Raw genomic sequence first — 24,800 nt, forward strand, 5'->3', positions numbered from 1 at the left:
CTTGAAAGTAGGCAGTTGGAGAAACTGTACTGAGATTCATATTTTAAATTTATGTTATAAATTGTATATCATTGTTAAAGAAATTGGGCAGTGTTGATCTGATTAGTAATGATAGTTGGAATTAATATAATTAGTGGTATTTATACTGCTGTGGTTTTGAACAGTAAATTCTCATCTCACAGGACAAATCATCACTGAGACAAACCAAACTGATCTGTATTTGAATGCATTACTTTCTGCAGTAGCTGTCCTCGTGTGAGTGTGAGCTCTGCCACCTTGTGGTTTTTGTGCAGCAAGTGCTTTAAAGGAAAAAACTCCATTGGCTAGAGAAACTTAGGGAAGAGTAACATGGGAACTAGCTTAGGTGGTGTATATTTATATAAAGTTCCTGGTGGAAGACCAGTTTGGTTTGCTAATATAATCAAGAAATCTCAGCCACTTTTGAATTTATGTTGATACACATTATAGCTTTGAATAATTTCCTGACAAGACTTTAGTTTGAAATTAGAGATAAACATTCAGTATTTGAGGCTTCCCAAGAAAACTAAGATCATGGCATCTGGTCCCATTACTTCATGGCAAATAGAGGGGGAAACAGTGGAAACAGAGGCTGACTATTTTTTGGGCTCCAAAATCACTGCCAATGGTGATTGCAGCCATGAAATTAAAAGACGCTTACTCCTTGGAAGAAAAGTTATGACCAACCTAGACAGCATATTAAAAAGCAGAGACATTGCTCTGTCAACAAAGGTCCATCTAGTCAAGGCTGTGGTTTTTCCAGTAGTCACGTATGGATGTGAGAGTTGGACTATAAAGAAAGCTGAGTGCAGAAAAATTGATGCTTTTGAACTATGGTGTTGGAGAAAACTCTTGAGAGTCCCTTGGACTGCAAGGAGATCCAACCAGTCCATCCTAAAGGAGATCAGTCCTGGGTGTTCATTGGAAGGACTGATGCTAAAGCTGAAACTCCAATACTTTGGCCACCTGATGCGAAGAGCTGACTCTTTTGAAAAGACCCAGATGCTGGGAAAGATTGAGGGCAGGATAAGATGGGGACGACAGAGAATGAGATGGCTGGATGGCATCACCGACTCGATGGACATGAGTTTGAGTGAACTCTGGGAGTTGGTGATGGACAGGGAGGCCTGACATGCTACGGTTCATGGGGTCACAAAGAGTCGGACACGACTGAGCCACTGAACTGAAGTGGTGCTAGTGGTAAAGAATCCACCTGCCAGTGCAGGAGACGTAAGAGACTCAGTTCAATCCCTGGGTCAGAAAGATCCCTTGGAGGAGGGCATGACAACCCACTCTGGTATTCTTGCCTGGAGAATGTCATGGACAAAGGAGCCTGGTGGGTTACAGTCCATAGAGTTGCAAAGAGTTGGACACAACTGAAGTGACTTAGCACAGCATACCATTCAGTATTTGAAAAGGCAAAGATTGTTTTATATATGACCTAGGTTACTGAAAAACAGGAGTAGACTCTTGACCTTAAGACCCTCACTCTAATAGGAGACGTAGGAAGATCTTTAAATCTCCAGGAGACCACAGGCACCAGAAGCCTTCATTTTTGCCACGTGGGGCTAACACTTTCAGTCAAGGGATACCTGGTGTCTTTGGAAGGCAAGCAATCAGATCGTTTTGTTAGACTTCTTGTAAGAGGGGTCATGCCACCCCTTTTCCCACCCCAATATATTTTAAGGTGGTATTTATTATTTTTTAATGTGTAGTTCCAACAAATATATGGAGTTCTGTTCAATTAAAAACCTTAAGGCTTTCCACTCAGTTCAGTTCAGTCGCTCAGTCGTGTCTGACTCTTTGCGACCCCATGAATCACAGCACGCCAGGCCTCCCTGTCCATCACCAACTCCCGGAGTTCACTCAAACTCATGTCCATCAAGTCGGTGATGCCATCCAGCCATCTCATTCTCTGTCGTCCCCGTCTCCTCCCACCCCCAATCCCTCCTAGCATCAGAGTCCTTTCCAGTGAATCAACTCGTCGCATGAGGTGGCCAAAGTATTGCAGTTTCAGCTTTAGCATCAGTCCTTCCAATGAACACCCAGGATTGATCTCCTTTAGAATGGACTGGTTGGATCTCCTTGCAATCTAAGGGACTCTCAAGAGTCTTCTCCAACACCACAGTTCAAAAGCATCAATTCTTCAGTGATCAGCTTTCTTCACAGTCCAACTCTCACATCCATACATGACCACTGGAAAAACCATAGCCTTGACTAGACGGACCTTGGTTGGCAAAGTAATGTCTCTGCTTTTTAATATGCTCTCTAGGTTCGTCATAACTCTCCTTCCAGGGAGTAAGCGTCTTTTAATTTCATGGCTGCAATCAGCATCTGCAGTGATTTTGGAGCAAAAAATAAAGTCTGACACTGTTTCCACTGTTTCCCCATCTATTTCCCATGAAGTGATGGGACCAGATGCCATGATCTTTGTTTTCTGAATGTTGAGCTTCAAGCCAACCTTTTCACTCTCCTCTTTCACTTTCCTCAAGAGGCTTTTGAGTTCCTCTTCACTTTCTGCCATAAGGGTGGTGTCATCTGCATATCTGAGGTTATTGATATTTCTCCTGGCAATCTTGATTCCAGCTTGTGCTTCTTCCAGCCCAGCGTTCCTCATGATGTACTCTGCATATAAGTTAACTAAGCAGGGTGACAATATACAACCTTGACGTACTCCTTTTCCTATTTGGAACCAGTCTGTTGTTCCATGTCCAGTTCTAACTGTTGCTTCCTGACCTGCATACAGGTGTCTCAAGAGGCAGGTCAAGTGGTCTGGTATTCCCATCTCTTTCAGAATTTTCCACAGTTTATTGTGATCCACACAGTCAAAGGCTTTGGCATAGTCAATGAAGCAGAAATAGATGTTTTTCTGGAACTCTCTTGTTTTCTCCATGATCCAGCGGATGTTGGCAATTTGATCTCTGGTGCCTCTGCCTTTTCTAAAACCAGCTTGAACACCTGGAAGTTCACGGTTCACATATTGCTGAAGCCTGGCTTGGAGAATTTTGAGCATGACTTTACTAGCATGTGAGATGAGTGCAATTGTGTGGTAGTTTGAGCATTCTTTGGCACTGCCTTTCTTTGGGATTGGAATGAAGACTGATCTTTTCCAGTCCTGTGGCCACTGCTGAGTTTTCCAAATTTGCTGGCATATTGAGTGCAGCACTTTCACAGCATCATCTTTCAGGATTTGAAATAGCTCAATTGGTATTCCATCACCTCCACTAGCTTTGTTCGTAGTGATGCTTTCTAAGGCTTTCCACTAATAATCTGCAAAAAAAAAAGAAATTGCAGCCGAAAAAACTCAAAGTGAGTCTTTCTTCATTCCCATATTCTGGGGGTACAAACGCTGTATGATTTGGCATTAGGGAAATTTGAGTGAGAGAGGTTCATTTCCAAAACCTGGCTTTTCAAGACTGAAACCCACTTCACAGCAGATGGGGTGTCCACTAGGTGGAGTAGTACTGTGTTATTTATTGAAGCAGTTAACTGGCTCTGAGGAAATGCTTAACAGTTGCGCCCCCAGTTCTTGCAGAATTCCAGCAGCGGGGGTGTGCTCCTGAAGAATGCTCTATCTTTTTGAAGTTTGAAAAGACTTTGAAATAAAAATGTAGTCGGGTTGAAGCAGCTGTGGTTCAGTGAGAGTCCAGAGGGATTGTGTTTTTCTAGAGAGCAGGCTTAGGGGAAAAGCCAGTGAGTGGGTGGAGACTTGAGAAGGAAAGGATAAGATGTATCCAGAATGAGATGTGCCAAGATAATGATTGGTTCCCTGTTGCCCATTTATTGACTCTGGGGCTTAAGAGCTGTCACTGGAAGCTTATAGGGGAAGGCAAAGAGGAGTTAAGAAGTGAAAGAAAGAAAAAAAGTGTGACAGTTTCAGGGTCAGTTCCTTTTGGGGTGCTGGGGAAAGATGGAAGTAGGGAGAAAAGTGATAAAAATAGAGAAGCCAACTGTGGAAATATCACTTCTCAGTCTATAGCTTCATAACATCCGTTCTTTACCAGGAGATCCTGAACTGTTATCGTTATTTAACTGTGCAGTCAGTGTAAGACCGTTTGTGATGTTGTTTCCAGCAGTTTGCTGTGTGTTGTGTGCTTTAGAAACCTGAACTGTGTCTGTATCCAAGATCCAGCCTTTTCCTTAATCTTGTATCTCAGTAGTATGTTGCTGGAAGGAGCTTCCTGATGATCGTTGCATGTCTAACTAGGTCTTGTGTTCCTGGTTTCCCATTTTGGGGAAAAAAATTTGCTTTCTAGTACCCTTGTTTTCTGTAGTTTTTAGTCTCTGTGTACAGAAGAGTGGCATAACTTTGGGGAAGAAAATTATATTTAAGCACTGAAAAACAGAATCTTAAAACTTGGGGAGGGTTATAAACAGCCACTACCTTTAGGAAAGTGATAACTTTAATCAGCCAGAAAGAAAAAGTGAGCTGTTTTAAAAGACTTCCACCAAAGGCGTTTCCACAACATTCTCGATGTCTCATTTCAGGGGTTCTTTCTTGTATCTCACCTAAAACCCACTTGCTATAACAAATTCTGTATATTGCTCATCATTGAGAAGCACTTCCGCACCACGCATCACTGGAGGACCAAGTCCTTCTGTTCAGCACATAGCCCAGCATGTTAAGCCAGGGTTGGTCTGCAACGCTCAGAAGAGAAATGTGAAAGAAATGCAAGTGGTAAGAATCAGTGAGTTTCAGAGGTGTGAGAAGTGTTGAGTAGCTGTGTGTTACGTGTCTGGACGCGGCGGGGCCTGTGACAGTCATCACCTTTTCCCTCATCATCTCTGCTTGCGTGGAGTTTGTCTTCAGATGGAGAACAGCTGTCGGCCCTCTTCTCTAAGATTGTGGCGTTTGTCACTTCTCTTCCTCTTAAAGGCTGCAAGTTGTCCCAGTTCCTCTCATCTTTCTTCGGAGGTTTTATTTTTCATCCTGTTAATCATCTGTGAGTCCCTTCTGAATCCCTCCCACGTCTGAGTTTTCCTCAACATTCCTTTTCACTTCAGCAGTACAAAGCTGGCTGTATCACCCCTAGAGTTTCTGGTCACTTTTGAGTGTTGTGAGGGGAGGACGGCACACTCATACCTGCGCTGGAGTCCTTGTATTTGCTTTCTGAAAGTGTAGTCATGCGGTGCTGACTGGCTGTCAGGTTTTTATCTCCTGTGACCTTGGTCTTTTCTTCTTATGTTTATTTATAGCTTGTACATTAATCATGTTTTATTTATGAAGTTTATTTTTCTTGGCTGGGTAGATTGCCTTGTCACGTCCTCGCTGAAATCCATTGCTTTTTTTTCTAATTACTTCACCGCTTACTCAGTGTCATTTCCATTCTGATCTTCCAATGTGCCCAGCCCATGAGTTTCATGTTGTCTGAGCTGTGCACGTCAGTGATGCAGATGTTGTAAAAAGAAGGGTGGGAACAGTGTCCTGGAAGTAATGGCAGAACACGGTGTGTTGATGTTTCTCAGAATTCCTTCTGATGAGCAGCCAGGCTGAGTGGGAGGAGAGCTGTCTGTGTTCGCCCTCCTAGGATCTGTTCCTCTCACCACCAAGGTTTGGTGCCTCCGTTTCCACACAGCTGTGCCAAGGAACAAAGAAAGCTTTGTCAGAGCAATGCATCTTGCACACTGCTGTCAGGTTTAATCTCACTCACTGCCTTGTTCATCTCTCTCCCTGTTCGTAACTTTCAGTGGCTCCCCATCACCCCTGAATCAAAAATAGGCTTTCTAGTCTGTCATTCAAGGCACATTTGGGCCCCAGCCTCCCTTTCTGTTCTGATTGCCTGTAACTGTTTCATCCAAAATGAACCACTTGCCACTCTCTGGGTATCTCTCACACTTTTAGACCTTGGTTTGTCTGTGTTGTCTGCTCTGCTTAGAACACTGACACTCCCCCATTGGATTTGTGTCTATTAACACCGTTTAAGGCTGTGTCTTTTGTGTTCCTTTCTTTGTGGATTTCTTCTAGATAATGATCTTTCCTCCCCACCCTCCAATCTTTATACTCCCAAGGGGGTGCTTATTTTATTTTGTACCCTGTTATAGTTGTTCTTTAGAAACAACCATGCTTTTCTTATCCTTCCTGGTAGACCGTTTATTTTTTGAGCATTGTCTCTTTCTTATCTTGGTGACTTTGGATATACCTGCTAGTATGTGTTTGCATAAGTGCATGCCTAAGAAAGTACATTTTTTTCTTACAGTATTTATGGATATGTGCCAAATATGTGAATTCTATCCATTTCAGCACATTATGTGCTTGCCTTGCGTTCTGTTGTAAGTTCTCACCTGGTAGCAGACTGGAAGCAGAGTTTGTGGACTGGCCACTGGTCTAGGTCGTTGTAGACCTACTTTTTTTACCCTTAAAAAAATCTGGAAGGAATTCAAAGTTTACATCAATTTACTGTATTAGTCATTTTTAGTTAAACCAGAACTGTTAAAGCAGTTGCTTGACTGCATAATTAAAACTGTACTCTGAAAGCCCTTTTATAATGGATTCTTATTGTTTTCTAGAAACTACCCAACTCTAGCTAATATCGAAAGGAAGAAAAAGTTAAAACTTGAAAAGGAAAAGAGAGGAGCGGTGTTGACGACGACACAGTATGGGTAAGTTCCTGAAAATTGCTTGCACTCTCAGTGCTCTTTTTAAATGCCTGTACATTCTTCCAAATAATGAAAAGAGGACACACCCAAATCCTAAAACCTCTATACTTTCAATTCTGAAATTTTTGCTTTTGTAACTTTTTTGCTGAATTTTTAAAATTATATTTTAAAATAATATACCTATGCTCATAGGTACAGTGTGAGTATAATAATACCCTGTACTCCCATGGGTTTCAGAATGATCTATATTAGCAGGTTTTTTCTGTCGTTGTCCCCTGGCTGAACAGCTCTCCTTCCCAGAGGCAACCCGTTTGTCCTTCTGGAGATGCTCATTTGTATCCAGCGCATAGATAGTAGTCTCTTTTGTTCTTTTCCTTTTGCGATACAGTCCTCCATCTTGCCTTTTTTAGCCAAATAATAAATTGTTCTGTATTAACATAAAAACAAGACTCCTCATTGTCTGAGGGTGTGTAGGAATATTCCTGCAAGTTTGTCTTTTTTTTTCATTAAACCAATTCTCTATTGACAGACGTTCGTTTTCAATCTTTTACTAATAAAAAGTTGCCCTTATTGCCCTGTACATACATTTTACATGTGCAGATGTTTCTGAAGGTTTGCTCTTAGAGGTGGATTTTCTGAGTCAAAAGATATGTATTCTTAATATTGATAGCTAACTGCCAAATATCTGTCATAGAAGCTATCCCAGTTTACTCTCCTAGCAGCAGTGTATGAGACCTCCCATTTTCCCAGTACCTCACCTTCACAGAACTTTCCCATTTTATTCTGTATCATGTACAACTCAATGAATTTGTCCATGCACACATGGCTACATACCCGTGTAACTTCCACATAGATTAATAATATATAGGATGTATTTACCTCACAGAGCTTTTCTCTCTTAGGCCTTCCTACCTAGTTCCACGCCTCCCCACAAAGGTAACCTCTTTTGAGTTCTATCATCATAGATTGATTTTACCTGTTCTTGGAACCTTGTATGAAAGTGAAAGTGGAATTCGCTCAGTTGTGTCCAACTCTTTGTGACCCCATGGACTATACAGTCCATGGAATTCTCCAGGCTAGAATACTGGAGTGGGTAGCCTATTCCTTCTCCAGGGGCTATTCCCAACCCAGAGATCGAACCCAGGCCTCCCGCATTGCAGGCGGATTCTTTAGCAGTTGAGCCACAGGGAAGCGGAACCTTGTATAAGTGGAATCACGTAGTATATCTTCTTTGGTATAGTTTCTGTGACTCAGAATTATTTTGTGCTGTTCATCCATATTGTTTATAGCTGTAAATCCATTCTTTTTGTGTGTGTGTGTGTGTGTTTTTTTTTTTTGGTAAATCCATTCTTAACTGCTGTACAGAACTCAGTTGTGAGAATATATCTGGATTGGCCAAAAAGTTCATTGACTTTGACTGTTTTTTAATAGACTTTTTAATAGACTGTTTTTTAATAGAGTTGCTTTTCTTGATTTGTAGGAGTTACTTCCTTAGATACAGGTCATTTTTTGTGTAGAGTATAGGTGGTGCAGATACAGTCTTGCAGCTTGTGGCTTGTCTTTTTACTTTTAATAGGTGTCTTGTTTTGTTTTGTTTTTTTTCTCTCATATGTTAGTCTCAATAGCACATGTATCTGGGGTCAGTTGGGGGTTATCTGCTGATCTTGACAGAGTCACAGCCAGGGGTTGGTTAGCTGATGGCTAGGGTGCCTATGTAGTTAACCATTTCTTGTGCCTTCATTCTTGAGTGGAGATCATCTTTCCATCTGATACTATTTTTCTTTTGCCTAAAAGACCTCCTTTAACATTTCTTATAGTGAGGGTGTGCTGAAGATGACTTCTTCCAGCTTTATGTCTCTGAAGAGATCTTTATTTTACCTTCCTATTTGAAGTATAATTTTGCTGGATATGCAGTTCTAGGTTAATGGTATTTTTGGTATTTAAAGTACTTTAAAGATGTTACCCCACTGTTTTATTATTTGTATGGTTTCCAAGAGAAATCTGCTGTTACCATTACCTTAAAATACCTTTTATCTCTGGTTGCTTTTAAGATTTTCTTTTCATCACTAGCTTTATGTTTATTATTATATGCCTTAGTATTATTTTCTTGCCTTGTATTGTCCATTGAGAGTATATGTAATGAACCTTTTTTTAAAAGGTCTTTTTTTTCCTGTGCATAATTTACATAAGCATGTGCTCGCATAATTATTTGTTTTCCTCTTAAGTGTAGTAATTAAGGTGGTTTGAGAGGGCACTTGATTTGAGCCAGCTGTGAAATTGTGCTTGGTCTATGATCTTTAAGTTTATCCTCCTGTAACATGAAGAAAATAATAATTGAGTTGGCCAAAATGTTTGTTTGGGTTTTTCGGTAAGATGTTATGTAAAAACCAGAACGTTTTTGCCAACCCAATACCTGTCTAATCTATTTCAAGGAGTTGTCATGAAGCTCAAATAAGAAACAAGGTAGCCTGTTTGTAAAATTCTCAGAAACTTGAAGGCTCCTTAACATTAAGTAGATAAGAGTTAACACACTTTGTAAAGTCTTAAGGAATATTTTGTGTGCTAAGTCGCTTCAGTCTTGTCCAGCTCTTTGCAACCCTCTGGACTGTAGCCTGCCAGGCTCCTCTGTCCATGGAATTCTCCAGACAAGAATACTGGAGTGGGTTGCCTTGTTCTCCTCCAGGGGGTCTTCCAGATCCAGGTTGCACTAGCAGGTGGGTTCTTTACCACTAGGGCCACTTGGGATGCCCTGAGGAACATTTTATCTTATGTATAATAGGAATGAAAGAATGCTGCCAATTAAACTCACTTGCTGTTGATTGTACAACATAGCCCAATTTAGAGGGATTAAATTATGGGAGGAAATGCACAATTTGGAATTGATAAAGTATGATATATTGTGTGTTTTCATTTAACGTTCTGTCTTTGGAAGCCATTGAGTTTATTTTTTTCTGATCTCTTCAGTGTAGTAGGTGACAAGTAATTGATTTGACAGCTAAATTTCTTTTGCATTCAGTAATCTTTTTCAAATTTTTCTTGGAAGGTCAGTGCCTTTTATATTAAGAATTGCATTTTTCTTATTGCAGCAAGATGAAGGGGATGACCAGACATTCGCAGATGGCAAAAATCCAAAATCCTGGCAAACATCATAAATGGAAAAATGGCCATGCTGAACAGAGAACAGCTACTGGGTCAGGCAATCACTTGGGTGATTTGAAGCCTGAAAGTCCACCTGAGGCAAATTCAGACCCCCTGGGTGTTTTGGTAAACACTGATTCTGGTAAGCTAAATAGGAAAACACCGTGTTTTTAAGAGTATAGACAATGATGCAGAAGTTGATTCTTCACATCCTTGTTTATGGAGAGTTTAATGGCAAAAATGTAAAAAAGTAGAATGATGCTTTTGTTTCTAATTCCGTTCCGTCGCTCAGTCGTGTCCGACTCTTTGCGACCCCGTGGACTGTAGCCTACCAGGCTTCTCCGTCCATGGGATTCTCCAGGCAAGAATACTGGAGTGGGTTACCGTTTCCTTCTCCAGGGGATCTTCCTGACCCAGGGATCGAACCCGGGTCTCCCGCTTTGGAGGCAGACGCTTTAACCTCTGAGCCACCAGGGAAATCCTTTGTTTCTAATAGGAGTGTCTTATTTAAAACTTCACTTTAAGAAACTTTTTATGAATCTTGGGAATGAATGCATGAAGCAGGCAGAATGTGGGAGAAAGATTATATTTATTGGGTAATTTGCATATAATCTTGGAAGTATCTTAAGACTGTTTTGAATGTATTGATGCTGATTCAGATTTATACCATTAGATGAATTTTCCCACCTAGAAAGCAGTAATTCCAGGGGAAGCCAGTATTTATGTTCCTCAGCATGAACCTGTTCTCTTTGGGTAAATAACATTAATTCAGTATATTAAATAATACTGTTCTTCCTCACAGCATAGAATATATTTATATGTTTATTATTTATTCTTGAGTTCCCTCTAGAATTTAGGAGATAAGTTTACTGTTGCTTACAAGTTGAAAAATTAAAGGAAAGAAATGTTGTTTTCACAGAAAGATATCATTCAGCCTCTAAGGCTTCATTTCTCTTCTGAAAAATGAAAACGTTGATGTCAATATTTTACCATCTTTCCTTCTAGTAACAAGGTGTGTGAGGCTTTATCTAGTTGTGAGTGCTTCTTCTTTTGCACAGGTGTGTTACCAGTGAGTGGACTGATGAAGGATTGCTGTAGGTTTGCCAGCAGGCCCTGCTCGGCTTGGGGGAAAGTGGCTTCTCTGATAATCACACAGCAGATTATTGAACTTAAAGGATGGGAAGAAATGGGCGGGGGGTGGCAGGCAGCTGCTTCATTGACTAAATCAGGATGGAATCAGATCTTGGCATAAGGAAATGTTGGGCTAAGAATGACAAGATAAAATTCAGTAGGAATTGCAATAATAAATATTTTAACAGCAGCTAACACTTATTAAGTAAGGTACTTAACTGTGTGCTAAGTGCTTTGTGTATAGTAGCGCTTTGCTTCATAGCAACCTTTCACGTACGTGCAGTTGCTGCTTCCGTTTTTGAACCGAGGAACTTAGAGTCATTTACCTTCATCATGCTGCTAGTTAATGACAGAGTCAGAGTTAGGAGTCTTACTCCTAGTACACCTCGTTACCTCCAAATGTGAAATCTGAATCTGGCCCCCAAAAGCAAATCTATGTTGTGTGGGTCTAGGATAGTTGAGATGTGGAAGAGAGTTTTAAAAAAGCATCTTATCCTTACTGATAGTGAGGAAAAGGCAGAAGACATTTGGGCCAGGGCTCAGTTTACTCTTGGGCACTGTTTTGTTTTTTTTTTTCCCCCTTCAAAAAATGTTGGAGAGTGCCCACACACTTATTCACGCTTACAGCTGTGACCTTGATGATGAAATACAATCTGCCTAAATAGAAACTTCCACGTCATTAAAATACTTGAGACACAAATATGAAGACTACTGTTACAAACGTTAACTAACTTGAAAATTGCGTAGTTCTTCCCTTTATGCGACTTTCTAAATGAACATTTGAAGGGTTCTGTAGTGTTGAATAGTCTTTGCCTTCATATTGTTAGCTCTGGTTGGGTAATTCTGTTTTCCCATTTTTTAAAGAAGTGTTTCAGTGTGTGCTCGTCTGGTGAAGCACTAACGAAAAGATGACTGTATCTTGCCTGTAGTTAAGCCTGTATCTGGATCTTCAAGAGACGCATTAGACCTGAGAAACAGTCAGTACCTTTCATCCTCATAATAGAAAGCATTCAGTCAGGTTCCTCGGAGCAGTTGAGTGAGAGATATCAAGTCATTTTGTTGTAGCTTAATGTTGAAACCCTTACTTTTGTGAAGGTCAGAGATGAACTTGTAAGGCTTGAATACAAAAATCCTAAAAATAAGCTATCTATTAGTGATGTTGTTTGAGGAAATCAGAATACCAACAGTCAAATTATGGTCGCTTGATTTTGTAGGAAAGGTTCCATTTAAATTCCTGTTATCCTTTACTTGATATTTCTTCTGGTCTCTTACACTTTACAGATCTATGTTTAGAGCATTGGCTTTTCAGCTTTCCACTCCCAAGTAAGCTCCAGGAAACCACATGTACCCTTTTCTTCATATACCCTCAGTATTCTCAGCATCTCAACTCTCCAGTTGATCAGTTTTACCTTGTTTAGAGAAGCTTCCTTCACATGAGCCAGAGTCACATGTGGTGTGTCCCCAGAACATAACTGAAGGTAGTGAAATAGGAAAAAAGTTGTTCATTTGTGTGGACTCCTAACTCTTACCCTTAGGAAGGCAGTTAAGAACAGTGAGCTGTAGGGCAGTCCTAGTAATGAGTACACCAACCACCCAGGTTGTGGTTTTAACATCTGTCTAAAATTCTTTGCTATTCCTTATTCCAAGAGATAGAGCTTAATTTCCTTCCCCTTGAAAGTGGGCTGGACTTAGTGACTTGTTTCTAGAAACAGAATAAGGAAAGAGAAGAATAGTAACTTTATGGTGGGGACCACCCAGTGGTCACGGCTGACATCACCAGTAATAAGTCAGGTTGATGTGCACCTCCTGATAGATGACAAGAAGGACACTACCTAAAACCCATGACCTCAGTGTAGTCATCAGAAAACATCAGACCCAGCTAAGGGATACTCTGTAGTAATTGACCAGTAGTCTTTAAAACAGTCAAGCTCTGAAAGGCAAGGGAGTACTGAAGAATTGTCACGGATTGAGAGAAGACACAGATCGAGGAGTCCGGAGACTGAATGTGACGTGCTCTGGTGGGTCGACTCCTGGAGCAGGAAAAGGACCTTAGTGGAAAGACTGGTGAAATGACAGCACGGTCTGTCGTTTCGGTGGTAGTATTCTCCCAGTGTTCATATGTTAGCTGTGGCGAATGCACTGTGGTTATGTAAGGTGTTAATGTTAGGGGAAGCTAGGTGAAGGGTGTATGGAAAATCTTGGCACTAGTTTTGCAACGCTTGTGTAAATCTAAAATGGATTCAAAATATAAAGTCTGGAGAAAAAGGAAGGCAGGAAGAAGGGTTGATATGTAGGCCAATTAAAGCTGTGCAGTCCTCTTCTTGAATTATGAGGAAATACTTGCCTCCAGGTTACATTTTCCTGTGTTTTCTTTATAATTCATTTTCTGATTATAAAAATGATGCAAAAAATAGGAAAAAATAAACGGAAAAGCATAAAATAAAAAGCAATATACTTCCTTAACTTATGGGGACAGCCCCTGCTCACGTTTTATACCCCTCAGTATTTTTGTTAGATGCATATATGTGATTTTTTAAGAAAAATAGAATCATTTTGTTGAAAAAAAGAAATAGTCTCTGAATCCAGATGAAGCCAGGTTTCTGTTATGGCCCCACCTCAGCATAGTTCTGTCATTCTGTTCTAGTTTCCCTTTTTGAACTTGTCCTTATTTAACTGATTCACGCAACAGTTTGTTCTTCAAATATTTGTTGAGCATTTATGTACTGTTCTAGGCTCAGAAGATACAGTATACTGAACAGAGCCAAACCCCTTCTCTCCTGTACCTTATGTTCTGCTTGGGGAAGCTACAGTAAATAAATGTGGGTTGATAGCCTTCAGAGGACGAGTAACGCCAAGGAAAAGGACTGAGAATGGCAGTTGTAGAAAGGAGTGTGCTATTGAGTATAATTAGCGAAGGCATCTCTGATAAGAGGATACTCAGAAATCTGAGTGAAGTTAGGAGCCGAGACCTGAGAGTTTTCCAAGCAGAGAAGGCAACAAGTGCAAACACGCCATGGGGAGAGCATGCTTTGTGTACTTGGGGAACAACAGGGTTGCAGTGGAGTAAGGCAGGAAGAAAGTGGTGAAGGATCAGCTCTAATAGGGTCTTGTCTAAGGCAGGAAAGGACTTAGGACTTTACTCTGAGGTTGAGCAGAGAGGTGATGTGATGTGTAAAAGTGGCGAATGGACTGCAGAGGTGGGCAGATCATATCAGGCTGTTCTTTTAGGAGGATGCTAGAACTGCCTGGGTAAGAAGTGTTGTAGGAGTGAAGTAATGAGTGTGATTCTGGATATATGTTCAAAACAGCTGACAGTATTTGTTGCTGGGTTGGATATGATATGTGAGAAAGAGAAGAGTCAGGGTGATTGCTAGGTTTTGCTGTAACCATTGAAAAGAGCTGGCATTTACTGAGATGGAGGCCAACTGGCAGGCATGTTTGGAGGAGAAATCAAGTGTTTTCTGTTTTGGGGCATGCTAACCTTTGAGATGCCTGTTTGATATCTAAGTGGAGATGTTGAACAATTAGTTTATTCTGGGCTTTAGGGGAAAACTGAAGGTATATAGTTGTGATTTACTGGCCTCTAAATAGTACTTTAAGATGTGAAATAAAGTGAAATCATAAGAGGAGAGAGACGCACAGAGGGAAAGGTTGCTGAGGACTGGACCCGGGGACAACTCAGGAATTCTGAAGTCGGCCAATGAAGAGAATTAGGGAGACTGGGAGAGGAGAGCCAACTGAAAGGGTTCTGGAAGTCACATGAAGGTCTCCCGTTGACCTTGAACAGTTGCAGGGGTTAGGAGCGCCAGCCCTCCACGTGCTTGAAAACTCGAGTCTAAATGCGGTTCTTCTGCATCCACAGCCCTGAATCCATGGATTCAGCTAATCGCAGGTTGGTTTCAGCAGTATTTAGTATTGAAAAATACCTGTGTATAAGTGAACTTCAAGCCTGTGTTGTTCAAGGGTCAGTTGTACTGTCAAATGTTGTCACTAGGTTAATTAAGATGAACACCAACAAATGACCTCTAGACTTGGCAACACAGAAGAATCTGGTGAACTTGGAAGAAAAAGTTCTTTCTTTTTCAGGCCCAGGTGTGGTGGGCCTGAAAGATTGAAGTAGATTCTAGAGGGTCAGATAGTTGTAGGAAATTTCAGGCCCAGGCAACTTCCCTGGTGAGTTATATAAATAGTTGGGGTTTTGCTGTGAAAGGGAACAGAGAAATGGGCTGTAGCTGAAAGGCGTTTCTTGGCATTATTCTTGACCATAGAGAGAGTTTGGAAGGATGACTTAATTTTCAGAAAGCTTTATATATCTGTAGATGTTCTAGCCCACTAGTTAATATTTGGGATTTAGAGTCAGGTAGCCAGGGTTTAAATTTGACCCGGCTGTTGTATAGTTCTGTTACCTGAGGGATCATCCAGTGCAGATTCTCCTGAGTTTTGGTTTTATCACCTGTAATTAATAGTGAAGGTGATACTTCAAAAGGGTTAAATGAGCTCATGCTTTTAAAGAGCATTATTTAGTCATCTGTATTGTACTTTTTGGTGCTTCTACATTTTGGCATATCATCATTTAAACAATGAGATGGACAGTCTCCACACTAATATTGTTGCAGAGTCTGTTTTATCCACTAGTCATTTGTAAATAAAACTGCGTATTTTCAATTCCTCTCTATTAATTCAGGAGAAAAGATAAGAAGTTAGCTCAGAATTGACAAGGAGCAGTTTTTGGAGTGGGTGCTGGGCAGTGTGGGTCAGTGGAGAGAGAGGTCACCTACCAGAAGGTGGTAGTCCCATACTCACTTCTTGTTCCCACTGGCATGCTTCGGTTTCCCTTAGACTGACTTGGTGAACGTTCAGTACTGTCTTGAAACATTTTCTATTGGCTTTGGGTTGAGCTGGTTCATTACACAGGCAAGTTATTGCCTTCATTCTTCCATCAGGCACTGCTGACTTGTTCTGAATAAATGTAATACACTTTCAGAGCTGCCAAAAATAAACGCAATAGGTGGTGTCCTGGGGCTACAACTAAACTTGCTGGGCTCTGATCAAACACTTTACCTTTGGCAGGCTCTTAGTACTCGCTAAATTTTCATACTTGGCTTGTTTACTTAAGTTCTTAGAAGTTCTAAATAATAAAAATTTAGGGCAGATTCAGTGAAGCATTATGTTTGTGCCTTTAACTGTAGAAAGGTTGAAATACTACTTGTACCCTCTAAACCAGTCTTAAACAAAAAGAGTGGCCATTTATATTTTTATTTACTCCAAATCTAATTTTCAGAGTCCATGATCCTAGTCCAGTGATGTTAAATGCATTTATGGCCTTCCTGGTACTGTAATAAAATTAATTAATAGCATAAAATAAAATAACAACAAAGACTGTATAATTCATTTAGAGAAGACCCAAGTTCCATAACCAGTGAAGCATGGTAAGAGACTTGAGTTGCCTACAGCTTCCATGTGCCCCTGTTTTCTCTTTGGGGTAGATAGCTTCTCTGACTGTAAAGATTTAAACCAGGGGGAAAATGTTCAGGTCTCCTGGATTTCTTTTTCAGGCAGATTGAGGAAATGATCGGGAAGTGCTTTCCTCCACTCACGCATGAGGCGTGGGGGGCTGTCAGCTTGCTTGTTTATGCTGGTACGTGTTTTTGATACAGTTTCATCCTCAGTGCTTCCTGTTGCAGAATCTGACCAAGAGGAGAAACCGCAGAGTGCTGTCATACCCAAGGAGGTGACGCCAGCGCTGTGCTCCCTGATGAACAGCTACGGCAGCCTCTCGGGGTCGGAGAGTGAGCCGGAAGGTGAGCCTGGCTCCAGCTGGTAACAGTGGGGTGTGGACTGTTCCGTTGTTGCCTCTGATGTACACTGTGCGTCGGTAGCCTCCTTTCACGTGTATGTACCTGAGGACGAGATGTGTCACGCGCATTCTTTAGTTGAGCCTCAAATTCCTTTCTCATGTGATTCAGAAGTTAGCATGGGATGTAAGGAAGTGGGAGAGATGGAGAACTGTGTTGCTTCTCTAGGGGAAAGGGGCAAAAATAACATAATGAAAGAAGAGGAAGGCGAAGAGATAATATCCACTAGTGAGAAGGCAATGGCAAGCCACTCCAGTGCTCTTGCCTAGAAAATCGCATGGACGGGGGAGCCTGGTGGGCTGCAGTCCGTGGGGTCGCTGCTAGTTGGACACGACTGAGCGACTTCACTTTCACACATTGGAGAGGGAAATGGCAACCCACTCCAGTGTTCTTGCCTGGAGAATCCCAGAGATGGCGGAGCCTGGTCAGCTGCCGTCTATGGGGTCGCACAGAGTCGGACACGACTGAAGCGACTTAGCAGCAGCAGCAGCAGCAGCAGTGAAATCAGAGAAAATCCTAAGATAAAGCAGAGGGAGTTAATTACTTCTTCCCACTCTCAAGAACCCTTGTCTTAACGTGTTTCACAGCTTTTGAAGCTGGAGAGAGGTCCTTTATGACAAAGAGGATGGTAAAATTCCTCACCTGTTTATGGGGCATTGCTCCTTATAGAGCACATTTACCTAAACGGTCTCATTCGGAGAACACAGGAATCGTCTGTGCTTGTGTTGCATTGGCCTGTGTATTTTTAAGGTTGGGAGACATGGAATCCTTTTGATAGTGTTTCTGAGAAGTTAATGTTATTCAGGATACATGTTTTAACCTTAAAAGGTGATGACAGACTCCCCCTCCCTCCAAAAAAAGCAATGGTGATAAACCAGCTCAGTATCTAGCATCTCTTTTAGGGCCTCCTAAAAGGGCTATGAGTAGGCTTGGCAGTATGGGCAGCTCAAGCCGAGGTTCGCGTCAGTAACCCAGCGTTTGTTTAGTGAATAACCTGTTGCGCCTCTGAACCTGGCTCTGTGTGGTCGTTATATCTGGGCTTCACCAGCCACGAGATAATTCTGAGTGTGTGTCTCAGATGCGTCATCATAGTAGGGGCTCTACCGAAGACAGGAATAGAGGGTCTTCAAAGTGAAAATGGAGGATGAAAGGGGGGTTTCAGTGTAATTGGATGAAGATGGCAGGACTTTTAATGTTGACTAACCTAGAGAAAATCGATGTTTACGTAGTTGGAAGATGCTGGAGAAGGAAGAGTTGGGCTTTAATATGAAAGTTAAGGTGTAGATCTGGGTATTTATAACATGAGTTTTTTTTTTTCCCCTCTCTTTTTGAAAGGCCAAGCTTTCACTATGGTTAAAGGCTACTTGAATTTTGAAATATAATCTACTTTGGCTTTATCAGAGGAGTCCTTTACAGATGGTTGCCTCTTCTTCATTTTTTTTTTTAATTTTAAGAAAAATAGTATTTAGTTCCTTACTCTTGTTTCCAGTACACTGATATGAAGATGAAGTTATTCTTTAAACACATATTACGTTTCCTGCTTATCTTGTGTATTTATGACATGTGATAGCAAAGAAAGCTATTACCAGATTACTGAATCCTATAAAAACAAGCCATACAAATGCTTTCCTCTCTCATTCCTAAGATAAGATATTTAATAGTTTTATACTCATGTCTTCATTTTGAGGCTACCACTTTGAGAAGGCAGAGAGGAAACTGGAAGGATCGAGGTTTCAGCCCTTTATTTTAAAGACGCTGAAGCTTCAAGAGATACACTGGCAAAACTAGTATGTGGCAAAGCTGACGTAAAACTTAGGTCTAAAGAAGCCAACTATATTGCCTTCCATTACATCTTTCTTTGTGTGGCAATGGGTGGTGCATAGCTGTTCTTTTGACTTTATATGAATTCAGTTTGATTGATTGTCTGAAGTGTCCTGCCTTCAGGAAAAAGTCCTTGCTTCACATTCCTAAGCCTTAAGAATTATTTTATGTAATTGAATTCGCTTTTATTAAGCCATCCAGGTCACTAGCAGATTTCTAGCTTGCAGTGTTATTGGGCTATAGGATGGGATAGGATATTGACACAGCAGGACTTTGCAGTAAGTAAAACAAGGAAATAAAGTGAGCTTTCTCTGAACCATGAAACAGCATCTCTGTTTTTGTTTAAGTTGCTAAGTCATGTCCTACTTTTGCGACCCCATGGACTATAGCCTGCTAGGCTTCTCTCTCCATAGTATTTCACAGGCAAGAAAATTAGAGTGGGTTGCCATTTGCTATTCATGGGGATCTTCCCAACCCAGAGATCGAACTTGCGTCTCCTGAAGCTCCTGCATGTCAGGCAGACTCTTTACAGATGACCCACTCAGGAAGCCTGTGGTTATTAACCATTAGTGTGGTTATTAACCATATACTAATTTCAGTATAATGTCTCAGGGAATAGGGAGGCCTGAGGAGAAGGAGAGAGAGAGAATGGCAGGAAGATGGAGCAGTCAGAACATAACATTGTTAAATTGATTGTCTTATATGGACATGGTTCATGGTGACCCAAAATAGTTATAATAATAGTATCAAAGATCAGTGATTACACATGACCATAACATATAATAACAGTGAAAGTTTGAGACATTGAGAAAGAAATCATCAGAATGTGATGCAGAGACATGAAGTGAACGAACAGTGTTGGAAAGATGGTGCTAACAGACTTGGTCAGTGTTGCCACAAACCTTCAATTAGTACACAGTGCTGTGTCTCTGAAGACCATTAAATCAAAGCATAGCAAAACGAGGTGTTCCTGCAGTTTAAGAAGTTTACAGCAATATAGTTAGATTTTCCTCTTCCCTTCCTTTGTGCCGTTCTCTCAGGTTTCAGTTCTGCGGATGCTAATAAGCCCCACATACATTGCTGTTTGCATTTTTGCTTTCAGTTGTCAATTATCTTTACAAAATTTTTTCCAATGGAAAAGGTCGTTTGTATTTATCCACATATTGACTGTCTCTGGCCCTCTGCATTCCTTTGTGTGGATCCAGGTTTCCATCTGGTATTACTTCTTCCTTAGGGATCGTTTTCCATAGCTCTTTGCAGTAATTTCCGCAGTTACTGGCAGTCATAGTTCCCAATTTGAAAAATTTTGTGACACACTGTACATGCTCAGTTTTAATTAAGTAACTGTTATGGCTGGGGAAGGAGATTGTTCTGGGGGGTGTTTTTATTGGTTATTTTTGGAAGTTTTACCTGTTTTTTAATTTGTTATTTTTGTGTTTATTTCTCATCACATGTAGAAGCTCCCATCAAGACTGAAGCAGACATTCTGGCAGAAGACCAGGTTCTTCATAGCCATACTCCTAAGAAACCAAGTCAAGATGTTAAAGCAACTGTTAAAAATTCCTCAGAAGCCAAGTGTGAGAGCCAAAAGAGAAGTTTTAAAATCACAAATCCAAAGAGGAAAAAAAATGATCTCAACTATCGAACATTATTTGAACCAAGAACACACCATCCGTATCTCTTGGAAATGGTAAGTGGCCTTTGTGTACTCATGTCCTGAGAATAGAGCTGCTGGGCTCGTGTGTGTGTGTGTGTCCGTGTGTGTGTGTGTATCCGTGTGTGTTTTAAGGTTACATATGCTCCTTGTATCTTAGTTCTGAAACTGCCTTTGGAATATAGCTGAAACTCAGTAAGTGTGGGATAATTACAATTTTCAAAACTGCTTAAAATAAAAGAACCTAGCCTTAGGTAGTTGGTCAAGTATCAAAGTGTACTGACCTTTTTAAAATTTTCATTGAAAGCACAACTAAATACAGTGCAGGCTAACGGGAGAAAAAGGGTTTTGTGTGTTTATTTTGTGCGTTGACTTTATTCTCAGTGTGATGTGCTTAAAAACTTATGATTTTTCTTTAAGTTATAAAGAAACAGTGCCTCTTTTGATTCTAGGTAATGGACATGAAGCTGTTCAAAGATCTCAGACTTTCATATCTAAGAGTGATAGAAATACTCTGAAATTTTTAGTGGAATTGTAAAACTACCTGGTGACGTTCTGTGCAAAGTCTGATTTTTACCTCGTTAGAGAAGTGCTGTGCTGCAGCTCAAGTGTTCTGTGACTGCAGACTGTGGCATGTTACATGTAGACACAGTTGCTTCTTAATAAAATTGATCTGAAATGTACTTTCTATTTCATAAATTTTGGTGCTATGTAAAGGAAACTACATTTTTAAAATGTTTTCCTTGTAAGTGGTATATTATATCATCTGTTTACTGAAAGTTCCTCTGTGGGTGTTTCTGAACTACAGTGACATTAGAAATAAAATGAGTAGTTACATTATTCTTTTTGGCGAATCACATGTGATTCCTTGGTTATGTATTCTTGATACCAGGGATTTTCAGCTTTCTTTCAATTACATTAAGCACAAAAGTGGGAAGTTCTGAAAGACCAGGAATGTTGGGATTATTTACTATTAGTTTCATTATTACTATATTTACTATAGCTCCATACCAGTTTCTATACTTATAGATTTGGGTTTGGGAGGATCCTATTTAACATGATTTTTAGATGTAAAGAATTGTAAGCTTCTAAACCTAATTTTCCCATCCCTTCCTTGATACTCCTGGAGAGGACCTTGAATACTGGTGTTTAAATCTCGATAGTTTTGGTTAAAAGGAGATATTCTTACTTGTTTTTTAGTGAAATAATTAGTAAATATAATACAAATCTTTATTATTCTGTGTTCTTCATATAGAGAAGGCACATAGAATATCTTATATGGTGTTTCTTGGATGTATTTTATTTAAAAGCTAATCTTTTTATTTATTATTTTTTAGCTTTTAGCTCCGGACATTCGACATGAAAGAAATGTGATTTTGCAGTGTGTTCGGTACATCATCAAAAAAGACTTTTTTGGACTTAATACCACTACTGTGAAAACTAAAGATGAATAGGTATCCGGTGTTTTAGCACACATGTCTGAAGCATGTAAAATAGTAACAACCTCAAGTTTGTGGGTGAAAATTCTTCTTTTTTCAACTGGATTAGTAATTGTAAGCCTCATGGGCTATTATGTAGGATTTTCAAGTCTTTGATGCTATACAAATAAACACCTAATTGATTTTTAAGACTGTCTGTATTGTTGGGATCATATGTAATATTTGCTGACAGAATTCTACTTTGTATTTATTGCTGTTGTATAAGGAAGTCTACTCTTCCAGGTAAGAATTGAAGATGCTGGTTTAGTGGTAAGGAAAAAAACTTAAAAAATTTTTTAATTCAGCTGAGGAGAACTGTGTGTTGGGGAGAGAAATACAGTCATTTTGTTTTTAATAAATGAGAGAGGAAGAATCATTCTTTAACCCCTGCAAAAGGAGGGTATTTTAAAATAAACCAGAGCAAATACGATGAGAACATCTTGAAATTTAAATTTCTGCTGTTTATTTCAGAGGACATGTTGACATTCACCTGTTGGCAGCTCAGGTATTGATCATTTGAAATATTACAGATATGGCTTCTGTTTATGTTCCAATTCAGTAGAAGTGCTTCTTTTTGGTATGGTTCAGAATTGGACGTTTTAACATTTTTTTCCTGTGAAAAAGTATGTAAAGTATAGTACTTATGAGGTTCAGTTAATTTTTTACAGCATAGACAGTAATTTGTGAAATAGTACATGAGTTTTAAAAGAATTAAAATTTGCTTATAAAGGTAATAATTGAACCTTTAAAATACGTTTTAAATAACAACTACTAAGATCTTTTTATCTCCTATAATGCCAGAGGTTCTGGTCTTTTATGTTCTAGTCATTTGTGCTAGCTAGTGCTAGAACTCTACTCTTTTTTTTTTTTTAATGTATTTATTTTGAATTGAATAATTCCTTCACAATATTGTGCTGGCATCACACAGAGTCGGACACGACTGAAGTGACTTAGCAGCAGCAGCAGCAGCAGCAGCATACATATGTCCCCGCTTTCCTAAGCCTCCCTCCCACCTCCCAGCCCGTCTCACCACTCTGAGTTGTTCCAGAGCCCGGGTTTGAGTTCCCTGAGTCATACAACAAATTCCCACTGGCTGGCTGTTGTACATGTGGTAGCGTGTATGCTTCCATGCTCCTTTCTCCGTTGGTCCCACCCTCTCCTTCCTCCTCTGCCACCCGTGTCCGTGTCTCCACTGCTGCCCTGCAAGCAGGTTCATCAGTACCACCTTTCTAGACTCCATATATATGCATTAATACATGATGTTTGTTTTCCTCTTTATGACTTATTTCACTCTGTATTATAGGCTCTAGGTTCATCCATCTCATCAGAACTGACTCAAATGCATTCCTTAGAGCTCCTCTCTTGACATTCAGCCAAAAGAGCTAGATTTTTAAAATTTAGTCTCTTGTAGTTGGAAAATTAATTTTATTTGACGTCATGATTATTGAAATCCACGAATCTTGACTTCAAGAAGTAGGGCAAGAGAGCTGGTAGCAGCCCTCTGCCCCTTTTGCTCCTCTACATCTGTAAGATCCCATCCCGAATCCTGGAACATTTGGTACATAACACTGTGACATCACAGACCTGAGATTAACAGTCATATTGAGGTCAATGTTTCCCAACCTGGTAACAACCATACAGACCTTTTTTCTGTTTTACTCTCTTCCTCCAAAGAGCCCCGTATTTTGGAAAATTACCAACTAGTTCATTCATTAATTCAGTTCATATAATACTTTAATGGAGTAAAAGAAAAATGAATAAAACCTTGCATTATTCAAAGATGTGACTCTTAACCCAGTTCATCTCAACAGGACAGAGAAGTAACCAATATTACAAACTGATTTAATATTCAAATTTTGACTAGTCTCCAGTTTTATCTCAGGTTACCATGCAATTTCCATAGGTTTCAAATATATAAATGAATTCACAGACTCCTAGTCTGTTTTCAAAAAACCATCATGTCTCCAGGGGCTTTGATAATCACTGCTCTAAGGTATATTGTGCAAAGTTTTATTTTTAGTCTTTCTTGTTTTCTAATAAATGTAGTAAAGACTGAAAATGCCCTGCTGAGTACTGTCCTAGCTGTGTCCAAAAGTGTTAAGCTGTGGTGACTGTTGTTTATTTCTAGGGGGTAATTTCAGATTCAGTTCACTTTATATTTAACCCAGGAATTGGTATTAAGTATGTTTATAATTCCCAAGCAGGTTGAATGTAACCTGTATGGTTTCTGCTTTATGGAATGCATGGTCAATATTTGTAAATATTCTGGATTTTGAGGGGAGAAGGGTGCCTTGCCTGTTCTTTTTTGGATTTACCTTGTTAATTGTCAGACTTTCTACATTCTTGATGTCCATTTAATGAATTGATTTCAGAGATATGAAAGCATTATGTGACTGTTGGTGAGTTGTGCCTTTTACAACTATGAGATATTCTTTTTTGTCCTTAATACTTTCTGCATTGGCTTCTATTTTCAAAACAGGTTTAGGGGAGTCAATCTAAGAGTCTCTGGGAAATTTAATCCATTCATATTAATTGAAACAGTTGAAATGTTTGGACTGTTCCTGCCATTGTATTTTGTATTTTCTGAATATCGTGCTTGTTTTTATTTCACCATTTTATTGGCTTGATTGATTGTTGTTTTTTCTCCTTGTTTTTCCTCCTAGTGCTTTGAAAATTAATTCAACGTATTGCTGTTTCTTTAGGGGTTACCTTTTTTCTCTATGCTTATTAATCAGTAGTCATATTTTCCACTCACCTCCCAGTTAAGTCAGTTACCTTAGCATTCTTTCACTTCCCCGCCTGGATCCTCTTCTCCCGGTGCAATCGTGTGAGTGTTTTTAGATTCATCTCCATTATGTTTGTGTGTGTGTGTTTGTGTCTTGACATTATGCATCATTACTTAGAAAACTATTAGTTTACTGTTTCCTTCTCACTGCTTCTCCCTTTATCCCAGGGTTAGTTTCTTTGGTTTATTGCAACATATCATCAAGTAATTAAATGTTGAATCCTCATTTCAATTAAAAAAAAAACGAGTTTAGGGTATTAGGTTCAAAAGAACACACGATCGCTAGCATCCAGTACTGCTTCTTAAAAGGCAGGCAGCAGTCC

General features: G+C 39.9%; 1 protein-coding gene across 1 annotated transcript in view; it reads left to right on the forward strand.

Annotated features, from left to right (window-relative positions):
* The window catches only part of NUFIP1 (nuclear FMR1 interacting protein 1), a 33,585-nt gene extending 11,452 nt beyond the window's left edge, over positions 1 to 22,133 (forward strand). Inside the window, exons 6-10 of the mRNA XM_055426051.2 lie at positions 6,526 to 6,618; positions 9,702 to 9,895; positions 16,569 to 16,685; positions 20,018 to 20,250; positions 21,552 to 22,133. Coding sequence (XP_055282026.2) covers positions 6,526 to 6,618; positions 9,702 to 9,895; positions 16,569 to 16,685; positions 20,018 to 20,250; positions 21,552 to 21,668 — 754 coding nt within the window. The 3' untranslated portion in view covers positions 21,669 to 22,133. The remainder of the gene's footprint in view (positions 1 to 6,525; positions 6,619 to 9,701; positions 9,896 to 16,568; positions 16,686 to 20,017; positions 20,251 to 21,551) is intronic.
* The last annotated feature ends 2,667 nt before the right edge of the window (positions 22,134 to 24,800 follow it).

Source organism: Moschus berezovskii, chromosome 13 (genome assembly GCF_049115385.1).
Source record: "Moschus berezovskii isolate FMDL1 chromosome 13, NW_MosBer_1.0, whole genome shotgun sequence".
Taxonomy (NCBI): Eukaryota; Metazoa; Chordata; class Mammalia; order Artiodactyla; family Moschidae; genus Moschus; species Moschus berezovskii.